This window comes from Marmota marmota, unplaced genomic scaffold, assembly GCF_001458135.2.
Source record: "Marmota marmota marmota unplaced genomic scaffold, marMar, whole genome shotgun sequence".
In the NCBI taxonomy this organism is placed as follows: domain Eukaryota; kingdom Metazoa; phylum Chordata; class Mammalia; order Rodentia; family Sciuridae; genus Marmota; species Marmota marmota.
In genome coordinates this window covers 29,377,712-29,392,431 of record NW_026000016.1, presented here as the reverse complement: position 1 = coordinate 29,392,431, position 14,720 = coordinate 29,377,712, and the positions used below count along the sequence as shown (strand labels likewise).

The following is a 14,720-nucleotide window of genomic DNA, read 5'->3' as shown; positions in this document are numbered from 1 at the left end:
TCAATGTGTTATGCAAATATAAATATACTTTTTATTCAGTGGCCACCGTCTAAACTAATCCTGTATCTCTGCTCGACTTCAGGCTGCATGAGTACTACAGAACTTTATTATAAAGCCATTGGATTATGGTTTATAGATGACTAAAGATGTTCTATTGAAATGTAAATGCAGAGAAGGTATAAAGTTGAACTGTGAACAGAAACATGGACAAACTGAAAGCATGAATTTTGTTACCCAAGAGTTAAAGGAATTATAAAATCTAAGAAGGTGCTTAAAATGGATTCTTCAAGAACCATGCATACTTCTGTAGAAAAGATTGTAGATCAAATAAATAAGCTGGTACTTTTGCATCCTTTGGATAATTTTTTCTTTTAATATGTATATAAACAGCAAATTGTGCATTTTTAACTTAGATGAGAATTAATTTTAGTTCCTGTTATTTCTTGCCTTAAGGGTCTTAATAGAATTTGAAAGGTCTTCGACATAGCATTGACTGAATACCCATTGTGAGAACTGCGCTAAAACTGTTCCTTTCTCAAATTCATGTATTAGGATTGGTATGACTTTATGTGTGATAGATATAGAGGCTGTCAAGACTTGAGCACGAAGACTATTTGAGGTGAATTGGCAGTAGAGAAAAATTTTGGAAATAGGAGAGAGAACTTAGTTTGTGCCTACAAAAAGCTCTCTTATTCATTCCCCAAGAAAACAGGAATCTGAATTGTAGCCAGTAGGGTAGATGAATCTTACTGACTACTGCAGCGGAGGTAGGCCTGGTAAATTTTTTTACCTGGTGAGATTTTTCTGAAATTTTATTTTAATATATCAGTCAAGGGGACCTCTATATAGATTAAGGAGAAGAATGATATTTGAGGTGAATAATAAGATATTTAGAATTGTGACTGGTGTTTTAACAAAATGCTAAGTTCTAATGAATCTAATCAGAACTATGTAGATGGAAGATATATTTTAACTACTTATAATTATAAATTTTTTAAAGAGTGTTTTCTAAGTTAGAGAGCCACTTCACTATTTTTCATCCAGTCTACTAAACATATTTTAGTAAGTTGGAATTTAGGACTTTTTATCTAGATCAGTGGTGAACCTTTTATCTTATCCTACTTTTTTAAGGAAAATTATGTCCAATATCACTTGACCCCTTCCCCTTTCTGGAGCAGGAATATATAGATTTCTGTTAATGTTCTTTTACTTTCAACTAAATAAGATAAGCAAGGATATATACTAGAAAAGTCAGCATAATTCCTTATAATTTGAGTCGCTAGGTCATTGCTGTCCAACAGGACTCTTCTGTGCTGATGGAAATATTTTGTCCATACTAATAGGTAATCACTAGCTCAGGTGGCCATTTCATTTAGTTATATGGCAGAACTAAATCTTTAATTTTACTTAATTACTTTAAATTTTAAAAGCTACATGTGTCTAATAGATCTATTACAGCTATAAAGAGAATAGTCACAGTATATATTTTAGTCTAATAAAAGCACAGTAGATTTTGGAATCATAAATTTATCTTGAACTTTTTCTGTAAAATTTTATGGATATATTTATCCAAATAAATATTGGTAAATACTGATATGATTTCATTGGTTGAATTTTTCATTTCTTTTTTGACTATTTTATAAGAGACAAATTGCTTTATAATTAAATGGTATCCTGGATAACTGTTTGTCCTTATAAGTAGGCTATTCTTGGTAACAAATAGCATCTGATCCCCCCCCCAGTACCAGGGATTGAACCCTTGGGCACTTAACCAGTGATCCACATCCCCAGCCCATTTTATTTTGAGACAGGGTTTCAGCAGTTGCTTAGGGGCTCTATAAGTTGTTGAAGCTGGCTTTGAACTTGCAATCCTCCTGCCTCAAGCCTCCCAAGTCACTGGGATTAGCATCTGATTTTTAACATTACTGTTTGAAGTTTTTATAATTAACACACCAAACTTAAGATCTTATTACTATACTCCAAGAGTTATATTTATGATGTATTGGAAAGGATGTATTGAGCACTGCTGGAGCAACAGATGCCAGACACCATTCTAGTTTTGAATTCCCATGATTTGTACTCATATCTGGGTGCTCACTTATTTAGCAGGTTTTCTGAGAAACTGCTTTTAATTGTAGGACCCTCTTAAGTCTCCCATTGTATTCTAGTATACTGTCCACATATTGCCAGAGCAATTGTAGGTTGCAGATTTGTGGGGTGGGGGGGGGATAGAAAACAAAGAACACAATGAGTGTTATTAGCACAGCCAGTTTCAGATGATGAGGTGTTAACCATATTTGTATAAATAACAGTTTCTCTAACCCCTGAATCATTATCCTGCATTTTAATGCACTTGGTTCATAAACATCAAAGCAAGAACACCACATTTGTATGGGGTCAGGACCAACTGGGGCCCAGAATGGAGAGACAGCTGAGAGCTGTGTGCATGTGCGTGGGTGGCCTTGCAGCTGTTGATTCACCCTCAGGCTACTAGACAGTTGCCTCTTTGCTCCTGCAGAACCAGACTTCAGTCTTAGGTAAAAATGTTTCCCCTCCCTTGGAAAGGACATAAACAATGAGTAGACATCAGTTCTGAAAACATCAAGGAGGCAGCCAGACACAGCAGTTAGTCTGAAATACTGAGCAGTACCAAGCATAACATCAGGGCTCTTTCTGACACAATAATATTTGTCTTTGTACAATAACACTGGATTCTCTTAAGTGTATTATAAATATAAAAGCCCATCATTCACAAAGTTCAGTGTGATTTTATCCTTTGCAAATGGCACCAATGTGAGGAATAACTTGATTGCATGAGTAATGACTGCCATATCTTGGTTGTCTCTAGATGCTGAGATATACTTCTTAACAATAAATGAAATTATATTTACATTTTAGGAAATGCCAGTATTTATTGTTACATGAGGGCATAATTTTGGAATAAACTAAGTTCAGAAGTCAGTTTGGACTCTTATTAGCTATGTGTTCTATCACAAATCTCTTAAATTCTGAAACTGGCATGTAAATCAGGTATCATGAATGTATGCACAGTGCCTGTGTAGCACAGTACCTGATGTGTGATAAGTCTTCAAGAAGTGTTCTCTATTTTTCATTTGGAGATTTAGATGCTATGCTTCTAGATTTGACATTCTTTGTCCGGTACATAATTATAAATAAATAAATCCCCCCCCCCCCATAAAAATATAAGGTCTGACATATACTGGATACTTACTGAGGTCTAGGAATGTTCCTGGAATCCCTCTCAAGAATTCTTAAGATTCCAGTTATATACAATGCTATGTGAACAATATTGTAGAGTTTTTCTTAATCATCAGAAATTTTAAACATCCTCCAAGTAATATGAAGACATTTATGTAAACTATGCAACTTCAACTTTTCTGCTACCATTTAAATGTCACTGTGAAGACATGAAAACATGTCACTCATATGCTAGTTAAATGTAAACATTATGAATAGTCTTAAGTAAAAATTTTAAGTGCTCCAAATATATTTAATGAATATAGAATATATAGTATTTTTTTTTAAGAACATGATTTTAAGCCAGGCTTGTTGGTGCATCCTTGTAATTCCAGCTACACTGGAGTCTGAGGTGGGAGGATTGCAGATAATTAGGCAGATTCAAAATAAAAAGGCCCAGGGATGTATCCCAGTTGTTGAAGGTTTTGCCTGGCATGGGTGAGGCACTAGTTCAATTTTCAGTACCACAAAAAAGAAGAATGTAGTTTTAATAGTCTGAAAAGTCTCACATTGAGTAAAATAATCCTGACATTTATGAGATTGTAAAACATGTTTTTTTGCCTACTTACTCTGTTCTAAAACCCAAACTCTAAATAATGTTTAAACACTTTTAGGGTTCAGGGAGAGGTATATGCATTAGATGAATATTAAGAGTCTTGTTGGCTAGAATCCTGGATTATTTTTTAAATTTTACTAATTATGCTGCAGTGAACAATGAACATAAAAAATTTCACTCTCATTTTCACCTGTTTGTCTTCTTCTTTTTTTTTTTAATGGAAACCCATTTTCTTGTTTTACTTTAGTGCATCTTTATCTATGGTTTTACCTTCTGCAATTTCAGTTACCCATGGGTACTCATGATCTGAAAATATATGGAAAATTCCAGAAATATAAAGTTCATATGTTTTAATTTTATGCCATTCTGTAACATGATAAGTTGTTGGACAGTTCTGCCTGAGATATGAATCATCCCTATGTCCACACTGTATACACTACCCATCCACTAGTAGCCATCTTGGTTATCAGATTTGACTGTTGTGGTATTGCAGTACTTACATTCAAAACTCCAATGTGCAGGAGAAGAGATGTTGACAATTGGGATATTGCCAAAAAGAAGCTGTAAAGTGCTTTCTTTAAATAAAAAGGTGAATGTTCTCAAGTTAATAAGAGAAAAAAAAAATACTGAGTTGCTAAGATCTGCATAAAATATTTATACTCTCAAAGCATTTTGAGAGCAATCACATTCATATAACATTCCAGTATATTGTTATTCTGTATTATTATCATTAATCTCTGCCTGATTTATAACAATGAAACTTTATCATAAGTGTATATGGACAGGAATAAACATACTATACAGGGTTGGGTACTGTCCACAGTTTTAGGGGCCTACTCTATTTTTTAAATGTTGCCATGAAAAATTTGTATCTTAATTATCTGGATATGGCAGAAATGGACCTACTGGTATGACTGGAGTGCTGTCCAATCTTTTGTCTATTGGGAATTTACTGTGTATTGATATTGTTCTTTGTAGTACTAAGATGACAATATATTGTCCGTGCCCTGTGTTTGTTAGTGGAATTAAATGACTTAAGATGCAAGCGACTGATTTTTTTTTTTTTTGCTATTATGAATTTAAATATTCACATTATGCTTTATACATGAGAACTAGATTTTAGCTTAGAAGGTTATTTTCTTGGGAGATAATAAATAACCAAAACTTTGTAATTAAGGATGACCTATTGCTTTGGATCTACAATGTTTTCTAAAAATACCTGTTTTACGATATTTATGTAAACTTATAATTTTTATGTGCACTAACAGTAAATCAATAGAATATATTCTTGAGGTGGAAGTGTTATATATGTGACAATTTTTTAAAGGATTTTATAGCAGACAAGTAGTAGGTGATTGTTTAATAAGCTGTGATGAAAATACTAAGTAAATAAGCATGTTGGTTTTCTTGACATGTAAAATTAAAAGACATACCACTATTCTCCTCTAGGTGGCATGGTCTAGACTGTCACTGAAACAACTGAAAAATTTTTTTCCCCCCACTATAAACTAGTGGCCAGTTTTTAAACAATTGGTATAATTGTGGTGTTAATCAATTGTTACAACTGGTCAGATAACCAGATTGATGTTAGGACAGTCTCTTCTTTAATGATCTTAATTGACTTAAAATTATAAAACAAATACCTTAAAGAAATAAATATTAAACCCAAATCATTTTTCTATGATGCTGGAGTCATTTGGGGTCACAGTGACACTCCCATTTTTTAATTTATTCCTTTAGTTTGTGTAAATATCATATGCCATTTGCTAGAAACTATAAAGATGCTTTTATACCCAAAAGAACATATAAAGATATAACTGAAATAATCTAAAGAGAAACCACAAATGTTAGGAATCTTGATCTCCCCAAATTTTCATGTTAATAGGAAACAACCTTTTCAATTACAAGATTGACTTTCCAGGCATCTCTGATTTTGTGAAGGCCGTTACTGTTTATTAATGGAAAAAATCATCATGTAAAAAGTTAGTATTATGTTATCCCTCAGCACATACTACTTCTTGTGTTTTGTATTGGAACTAAAATAAAAAGGGGCAAAACACCTTCTACTTGTGAGATTCCATAGTCTCTTATTTGCTTTCCAAAATTTAAAAATTCATTTCTCAGGATCCACACAGAATACGTGAAACAGCTGTTAATCTGGAATCATCATTTTATTTATCCTCTTCTTCCTTTCTGCATGGCAGATTGGCTTTTATGGGTCTGAAAGTATCTTGACCAAGCACCTGTTGGACACTTCATTTTTGTGGTGGTGCAAGTTATATATCAGTGTTAAATTTGTACAAGTAAGCAATTTCAAAGTGTAGCTGTAGTAGAGTTTTAGAATTTGCTGCAGGGGCAAAGCAAAAAGACTTGGAAGTATATAAAATACGGTATCACCATTGTATTAAAAAGGGTGAGAGTCTAACTGGTTTATTCTTACAGGTTCAGATTTTAAAGTGGCTTCATATTATAGTGATTACCTGGGACAGTCTTGTTTTACAAACCCTGTTGTCTTAATGTATCATGCCCACAAGTTCTTGTGTTTGTATTATTGCTCTAGTTATACGGACTTTGTTTCAAACTTTCTTTTATAAGACTTGAAATAATTATCAGCATGTGTGATTAAGAGTGTCAAATTTTACAAAACTTTCCATTTAGCTGTGCTTTTAAATTATTAACAAACTTTTGCTGTTTAGAAATACTTATTTACTAGTTTTTCCTTCTATTATAAAAATTTTATTAAGGTTTTCTTTTCTGTCATCTGGTATTTTTTGCTTTGTTTTCATTTTTAATTTCAGACCAAAGAAGCAGAAAGGCAAAGTTGATTGATACATGGATTTGCTAGTGGAAATTGACACATTTTGGAATTGTGCATAATCTATGAAGCCCACTGAGATGATGACAAAAAAATTCATCTAACGATCATACATCTTTAAAAAACATTTCTATTTTATATTAGTCATACTCAATTATGAAAATGCATCTTTTTTTCTCTTTCATATACCTTCTCATTTCCTTCCTTTTATTTTTATTTTTACTTTTTTGAAATACTTCTCTCCCCGACCCGGCCCTCCACAACCTAGTTCTGGGTTCTTGCTTTTTAAGTGATCCATGAACTGTGAGGTGGTGGGTTAGTGAGGCAGAAGTAGAGATTATGAAAGGGCATGTGTCAAACACTGCCCTAATCTGAAAGAAATTCTGTTGCTGGCTTCCTTTGTCAGCATTAGCATTTATTAAGCATATGTCTATATTCTTATGCTATCTCCCTATTGTCCCCATATGTTTGATTGTTTTTCTCAGTCACTAAATGCTGTTTTAGTGGATGGATTTTACTAGGGGCAGAAATTAAAGGCTGCATTAATTTCAGAATATCCTGGAGATGACATAGGCCAGACTGCTGACTATTCACCTCCTAATGTAAAACTTTCCTCTGGAATTCTCACAGACAACTGAAAATGCAGAGATATGAGTGACTGAAAAGCCACAAGTAGTAATCAATCAGTTAATCTTAATCCTAGAGGGTGAGATGATGTTTCCACAGTGGATCATTGAAGTGTGATGCATTTATCTCTTTAAAGTCTTGCAGCCTACTGGCATGCTCTGCTTTTCCCTCTCCCTGTCTCTTGAATGTATCATTTATCTTTTTACCACCTCTGATCTCTTTAAGCCCTTCTCTTTCCATTTAGCCCTCTGGCTATTGTTGCCTCCTATTTCTTTATCACCTCTCACTTAGATTAACCCATAGATTAAAAAATAGAAATGTACTGGATTACTTTTCATGGGGAAATCACTAACCTTTCAATTTCGTTATTCTAAGGTAAAAATGACCCAGAAGAATAATTTATTATTCTGTAGATAATAGTTATTATTCCATAAACTTGTTTGTAAAAAAATGTTTGCAGGCATGAAAAAAAATGGATTCCAAACATTGATTTGGGATTTTGGAATCAGATAAAATTACAAGTAAGACTGTAAAAACGTTCAGTGTATTTTTCATATTAAATGATTATTTTGCATTTATCAAGTGTTACTATTTGATGAAAAATGTGATTCATTATGGGGCTGGGGTTATGGCTCAGTGGTAGAGCGCTTGCCTTGCATGTGTGGGGCACCAAGCTCAATCCTCAGTACCACATATATAAATTTAAGAAAAAAGGTATTATGTCCATCTACAACTAAAAAAATTTTTTTAAATATGATTCATTATAGTAGTTTCCTATATTTGTCCTCTGCACCTCCTGGTTTTAATGCCAGAAACTTTTGAGGAAAGCTTTTAAAACTTAGAAATGAAGCTACCCTTTGATGAGAATTAGGACTTACTAGATCAGATGCTCTTGCATGGCCCATAGGGGTGAAACTGCAGGACAGGGGTGAGTTTTGTTCAATCTCTTGTAGGAATTGCACATGACTGAAATGAGTAGACCCATTAATGAACAGAGAAGAGCTACTGGCTGAATAGCTGCACCCTGTCCTCTGTTCTGGAAACAAACAAACAAAAAAACCCATTTTAGGGCATTAACTAATAAGAGAACTTAATGTTGAATGCTTAACCACACTTTGGTAGTCATTGAGCCTTCTATTTGCCAAGTGTGTTTTCTTGTCCTTTTACAGTAACTAGGTACAAAATACTTTAATGTACATATGATATATATGATAATTAAATAATGATCATGTGCCCAAAGAAACTACTAGGAGGAACAACCATGAAGCAAATTCTTATTGAGTTATTTCCTGGCCTTTTCATTCTATTTATGTTTGCTAAAGAGTGGAGGCCAGATGCAAATTCCCTGACAATTGAAGAAGGAATAGGATAAGGTAATTGTAAGTAACCTTTAATGAGCACATACTAAGTCCCAGGTATTTTCATAAGTACTTTCTACCTTGTGTAATTTAATCCTCACAGTAATGTTATGTGGTGCATACTCTGTAAATACTCACATTGCTAATAGTGAAGGAGCTAACAGTATCCAAGTAATTGGTCAAAATTACAAAGCCAAAAAGGGACAGAAATTTGAACCCAAGAAATTTTATCTCTGGAGCCTGCCCTTTTGAACACTGTGCTCCTCTGCCTCCTTGAGGTAATCAAGACAGTATATATAGTTTACTCTTTTAGAGTCCCTAGCACACAGAATCATAGAAAATTTAGTGAATGATTTGCTTTTTGAATACAGAAATGAAAAGGCCTTGAGTTATTTAATAGATGAAGGATTCCTTTATGATAACCAGGGAGAAAGCTCTTGCAGTCATGCCTGTTCCACCCTGAATAAACTGCTCACCTAAGAGATAGAAAGGGGGGTCTCTTCCTCTCCTACACGGGGGCCACTCTGCCCATTCCCCTCACCAGAAGAATTTACCACTCCCTTTCTGTCTCACCCTCCTGGACTTTGGGGAAATTAAAGCAGCCTCTTATAAATAGGTCAGAGGTCTTAGGTCTAAGGGGCATTAAGTAAGCAATATGTGTTCAACAAACTAAGCATTATGAACCAAGTGTGGATGTTTATGTTGGGAAGGGGGTGGTTGTCAGAAGAACTTATGGCTTATGTTGTTTTCCAGAAGTATAGATGGGCTTTTGCTGCTCTACCCACACTCTGATCACAGTCCATGAAAACACAGGTGCATCTGTGTAAATACCACAAAGGTAGTCTCTAAATACAGTGAGTGCTCACTGACTTGACGGGAAGCTGAACCCACATCCTCGACGGAATATGCTGACAGCTAACTCAGGAAGCCAACCATATTCCAAAGTGACATCGTACTCAGCAGCTCTTTTGTAGTTCCTGCTGTATGTTCTATAATTGCTCCAGCCATAAGAATCTTCACTTTTTGTCTTCTGTATAGCTTGATTACTGCAGCTCTCAGACTGAAAGGAATGACTTCACTTGAAGTGAAGGAATGGCTTCACTATGAACCTCCATCTTCAAGGGAGTTAAGTTTTCTGCACAATTTTCAGAGTTTTTTTAATGTAATAATGAGAATTATGATTCTCTAAAAGGGCAAGAGAGTATCCTATATCTCCCCAACTTTTTGACCATAGAATTCTTGTTTGTAAGAAAGTATTCTGGGATCGGGGTTTCTTAAAAGTACATAATGCATAAGGATGTAGTGGATTCTGATGCAAAATCCAGCTCTACCACTTACTGTGTATTTTTGTTTGTTTTTAAATTTGTTTTGTTTTTTGTTTGGTACTGGGGATTGAATCCAGGAGCAATTTGCCACTGAGCTACATCCCCAACCCTTTTATTATTCATTTTGAGACAGGGCCTTGGTATGTTGCCAAGGCTGGTCTTGAACTTGCTATCTTTCCTGCCTCAACCTCCTGAGTCTCTGGGATTACTGGTGTACATCACGTGCCTGACTTACTGTGATATCAAACAACATATTTAACTTCTCTGTACCTCAGTCTCTTCATCTACAAAATGTGGATAATATTATCCTACATTACCATGTGTGATGTATGTTAGCTGTTATTTTTATTATTCAGTCCTCTACTGATATAGGCCCCATACACATCTAAAGTTAAATCCCAAAAGCTTTAAATCACAAGGAATTTTCTGAAACGTTTGAATTAGGGAATATCTGGACTAGGGAGTAATCTAGAGGTCTTGAATTTGGGGGAAAACTCAACAGAGTTTCCAGTTTAAATCATCTGTCTAGTCAGTATGGCCAGAGTCATGCTAAAATTAAAATGTTGACTTTGAGCAACTAAAGGTAAAATAAAAAGGGAAAATTGAACAGTGGCAAGAATTATGCTTGTATTCATTAATTTGGACAAGGTTGAAGTAGAAAATGTCAAGTTATGAGTAGTGTAAAACAGTAGACATCAAACGCTTAAAATTCCAGTTTCCTGGATATAAACCGTGGAAAGAATGAAGTTGGTTGATAATGTCTAGTCTAGGAAGAAGAGAAAGCCATACAAGAAATGGTCTAGGCAGCAAATTAAGAAGATGATATCCATGCCTTCAAAACAGTGAAACAAACATAACATCCTTTAGGTAAAAAAAAAAAAAAAAAAGATGAATCTCTGTTTTCCAACCATCTCACAATCAAACGGAGGATTAGGTTGTAAACAACAATCTAATAATTTTTTAAAAGGCTTCAGAATAACAGCCAGTTATGGAATCCATAAAATTAAGGATAGGTCAAGAATCAGACTGGAAGGCATGTTTTCAGGGCTAGCCTAGCCTTCAGTGCACTGTTGCTTCCGTGTGTGTGTGTGTGTGTGTGTGTGTGTGTGTGTATGTGTACACGCGTGCACAGAATACAGAAAACTTAATTCCAGAGCCAGCTATTCAATCTAGGAGGCTGCGAATGAACCACACTAAGTAAAAACGGAATGCTTGATAGACGTCCTTCAATAGACACAGCCAAAATGCCTATAGACAGTAAATAACCGTAAATCACTGTTGTCAAGGCGCACGCTCCACTTTCTCCCTCCCTTCCCAACAACCGTCCTCATTTCCACACCCCCCTCACAGTTCGGGAGAGCTCGTGGTCTAAGTAACGAGAGGACTTCTGACTGTAATCCTAGCACGTCACTTTGTTGAAGGCAAACACGTGGTTCGGAGAGAACTTATAAATCTCTCCTCCCGGCAAGATCGTGATGTTATCTGCTGGCAGCAGAAGGTTCGCCCCGAGCGGAGCTCCAGAAGCTCCCGACCAGAGAGCGAGAGGACTGGAGGCGAGAGAGCGAGCCAGGGAGCAGAGCAAGGGCTCAAATGAAAGAAGCATGAGAGAGGGATGGAGAACATTAGTATAACGGTCTAGGGAGCCATTCTGGGATAAAGTGAGGTGCTGGCCGGCTGAAGAAAGGAGGAAAAAGAAAGAAAGTGTATTTCAGGGCGGCAAGTGCCTATCTAACCTTAGACAGAAAGTCCAAGCGGGATAGAAGCCAGGAGCAGTTGGGGAAGGGTGGGAGTCCCAGGGAACCCCTACGCAACTCCCTTAGGAATAAAGCTCCGCAGCCAGCGCGTCCCTGGGGCTGCTGTTGCAGTCCGTAGCGGGTGAAAGCGACCGGGGCGGTTGATCGTCAGTTGCCGGGTTGGCCTTTGGAGCGAGAGGAGAAGGAGGAGCAGAAGGAGGGAGCTGGAGGCTGGACGCGTTTGCAGGCGGCGGCGGCGGCGCGGCAGCAGCAGCAGCAACGTGGAGTAACCGAGCGGGTCGGCGCGCGAGGGCCCGGGTGTAGGCCACAGCGCGCCGCTCCGGGAGCACTAATTTGCGGCCTCGGCAGCCTCTGCTGGCCCTGCGGCACCGGAGCGAGTCCCCAACGCGCGGTGCGAAGCGCATCTGCCTCCCGCGGCGCTCCAGGCTCGCCCGCAGCGCGTGCACGCACACGCGCCCGCGCGGACACACACACACACACACACACACACACACACGTGCGCTCCTCTGCTCCGGAGCTGCTGCTGCTCTTGCTCTCAGCGCCGCAGTGGAAGGCACGGCCGAATCTCTCCTTCTTTAAATATATTAATTACAGCCCGGGTCAGCATCGGCGGCCCGCTCACAACGCTCCCGACGCCCCTCCCGTCAGTTCGCCAGCTGCCAGCCCCGGGACCTTTTCATCTCTTCCCTTTTGGCTGGAGGAGCCGAGTTCAGATCCGCCACTCGGCACCCGAGACTGACACACTGAACTCCATTTCCTCCTCTTAAATTTATTTCTGCTTAATAGCCACTCGACTCTTTTTTCCCCCCCTCATCTCGTCGCTCCAAGAAAACTTTTTCTTACTCCGTAAAGTCAGGGTTCCATTGCCCATCCCATATTAATATTTCCACTTTGGGAACAACTTGCATTTTCTTTTTTTAAAGGAATTCAGGCAAGATACAATTTTTCTACTCAGCATTGACTCGATTGTTTGCAAAAGTTTCGTATTAAAAACAAACAAACAATTCTACCCAATCTATGCTTTGAGAATTATTGGCTTCTATTTCTTTTTTTTTTTCCTTCTTCTTTTTTTAACCTAAAAACAGAACAAAACACTTTTTTCCACCTTTTTTTTTTTTTTTTTTTACAAAAAAAAAAATGCACTACTGTCTGCTGAGCGCTTTTCTGATCCTGCATCTGGTCACGGTCGCGCTCAGCCTGTCTACCTGCAGCACACTCGATATGGACCAGTTCATGCGCAAGAGGATCGAGGCGATCCGCGGGCAGATCCTGAGCAAGCTGAAGCTCACCAGCCCTCCTGAAGACTACCCTGAGCCCGAGGAGGTCCCCCCGGAGGTGATTTCCATCTACAACAGCACTAGGGACTTGCTCCAGGAGAAAGCGAGCCGAAGGGCGGCCGCCTGCGAGCGCGAGAGAAGCGACGAGGAGTACTACGCCAAGGAGGTTTACAAAATAGACATGCCGTCCTTCTTCCCCTCCGAAAGTAAGTACTGTTTTTCGCTTCCCCAAGGCTTAACGCTGGCCCGGAGCTCTCAGAACCGCAGCAGCTCTGGGAATCGCCCTTCCCTCTCTGGGTCCGGGTTGCTCTTTTCCGGTTCTGTCCTTCGTCCCATTCACCTCCCATCCAGTCGTGTGCTGGAGACCCTCAGGCTTTAAAACGTTCACTGTCTGCCGTGTTTTTTCTCCACCTCTCCCTTCCCCCAACGCCTCGGTCCTTTTTAAGGAGTTATTCTCCTTTGCTCTTCCCTGACATCCTCAACTCGGCCACCAGTTAGGAAGCAACCTTCTTCTGTCAAACTGTTGGCGTTCCCCGGAGCAGGAGTTAAATTCAGAGAATCTTAGTAGCTTGTTTTCTTTGCCCCATTGGCGTGGGGCGCGCCAAACTGGAGCACGAAGGGTTAAAAAAAAGTGGCTCCAAACTAGCCTCTCCGGAAGGCGCCCCCTTTCCGAGCCGACCTATCAGCTGGTTCCCTGGAGCCACCTCTATTGTCTCTCACTCCCCTAAAAATGTCAGCATCGCCAAAACAAAACCCGATTTGGAGACTCCTCGAAAAACCCTTCAGTACTTGAGGTATCAAGCGCTAGGTGTTTACTTTCCCCCTAGGCAAACCCTTGTAATCACGTCCCCTTTTGACTTCACCTGGAGTCTTAGAAAGAACAACTTCGTTTCTGACGTTTTTTAAGAAGGTTTTACTTCACTTTGTTTTTTCAGAAGTCACCAAACGTGCTTTCTTAAAATCGCTGGGTAGCAGGTCATTTTTCTTACGGGTCTATCCTTGATCATTTTAAACCTTGAGCTCTGTACTCCTGCCCTTTCATAAGTTTTCTGCAGTGCCTTTGGTGCATTCCTAAATCAAAGAAAAGACAGCTAATTTTAAAATAATAATAATGTTTATTATTATTATTAGGCTTCCCTGAAAGCAGTGTCCTCAAAACTGGCTGGCACACAGTAGCACTGAGAGTGAAATGATTTATTGTGGAGTTCTTTGGGGAGGAGAGTAGTATAGAATTATCTCAGATTTCTTTAAAGAAAGAGCAACAGCAGCAGCAGCAGCAGCCAGTGATACCTGAAAGGGTTAAATACCAGGAAGAACTAGAAGAAAAAAGTGAAATACACTTCAGCATTTGAGTATTCCAAATCCTAAGTCATAAACTTTTCATTGGTTGCCCATTTCTCTCCTCCCCTTTCCATGCCCTATATACTTGCTGGCTGCCTTTGGGAAGTCTCCGGGTCTTGCCTAAATAGATAATACAGCCATCTTGGTAATTTTATCACCGAAATTCTAATTACTGGGTGGTGCTTTTCTTTTTTAATATTTATTTTTATTTTGACAAGTCTCAGCGATGTGACTTGCCATGTCTTGTATTAATGGCCTTGGAATGTCTGCCCATATGTCTAACCCCAGTCTTTCTGGACACCTTTCTTTTGCTGCAGTTGTCTTCTCTTGTTATTCAATGGCAGAAAGAGATACAGGGAATCCTGGCAAGCAGGATAATTTTATTATCATAATTATGGCACTGTCCACA

General features: G+C 38.4%; 1 protein-coding gene across 3 annotated transcripts in view; it reads left to right on the top strand.

Moving 5' to 3' along the window:
• Positions 1 to 10,995: 10,995 nt before the first annotated feature.
• Positions 10,996 to 14,720, top strand: part of Tgfb2 (transforming growth factor beta 2) — an 84,576-nt gene continuing 80,851 nt past the window's right edge. The window contains exon 1 of one of the 3 annotated variants that reach the window (XM_048809350.1): positions 10,996 to 13,176. In XM_048809350.1, coding sequence (XP_048665307.1) covers positions 12,831 to 13,176 — 346 coding nt within the window. In that variant the 5' untranslated portion in view covers positions 10,996 to 12,830. The remainder of the gene's footprint in view (positions 13,177 to 14,720) is intronic. The other 2 variants (XM_015483638.2, XM_015483637.2) reach the window with 2 other exon arrangements.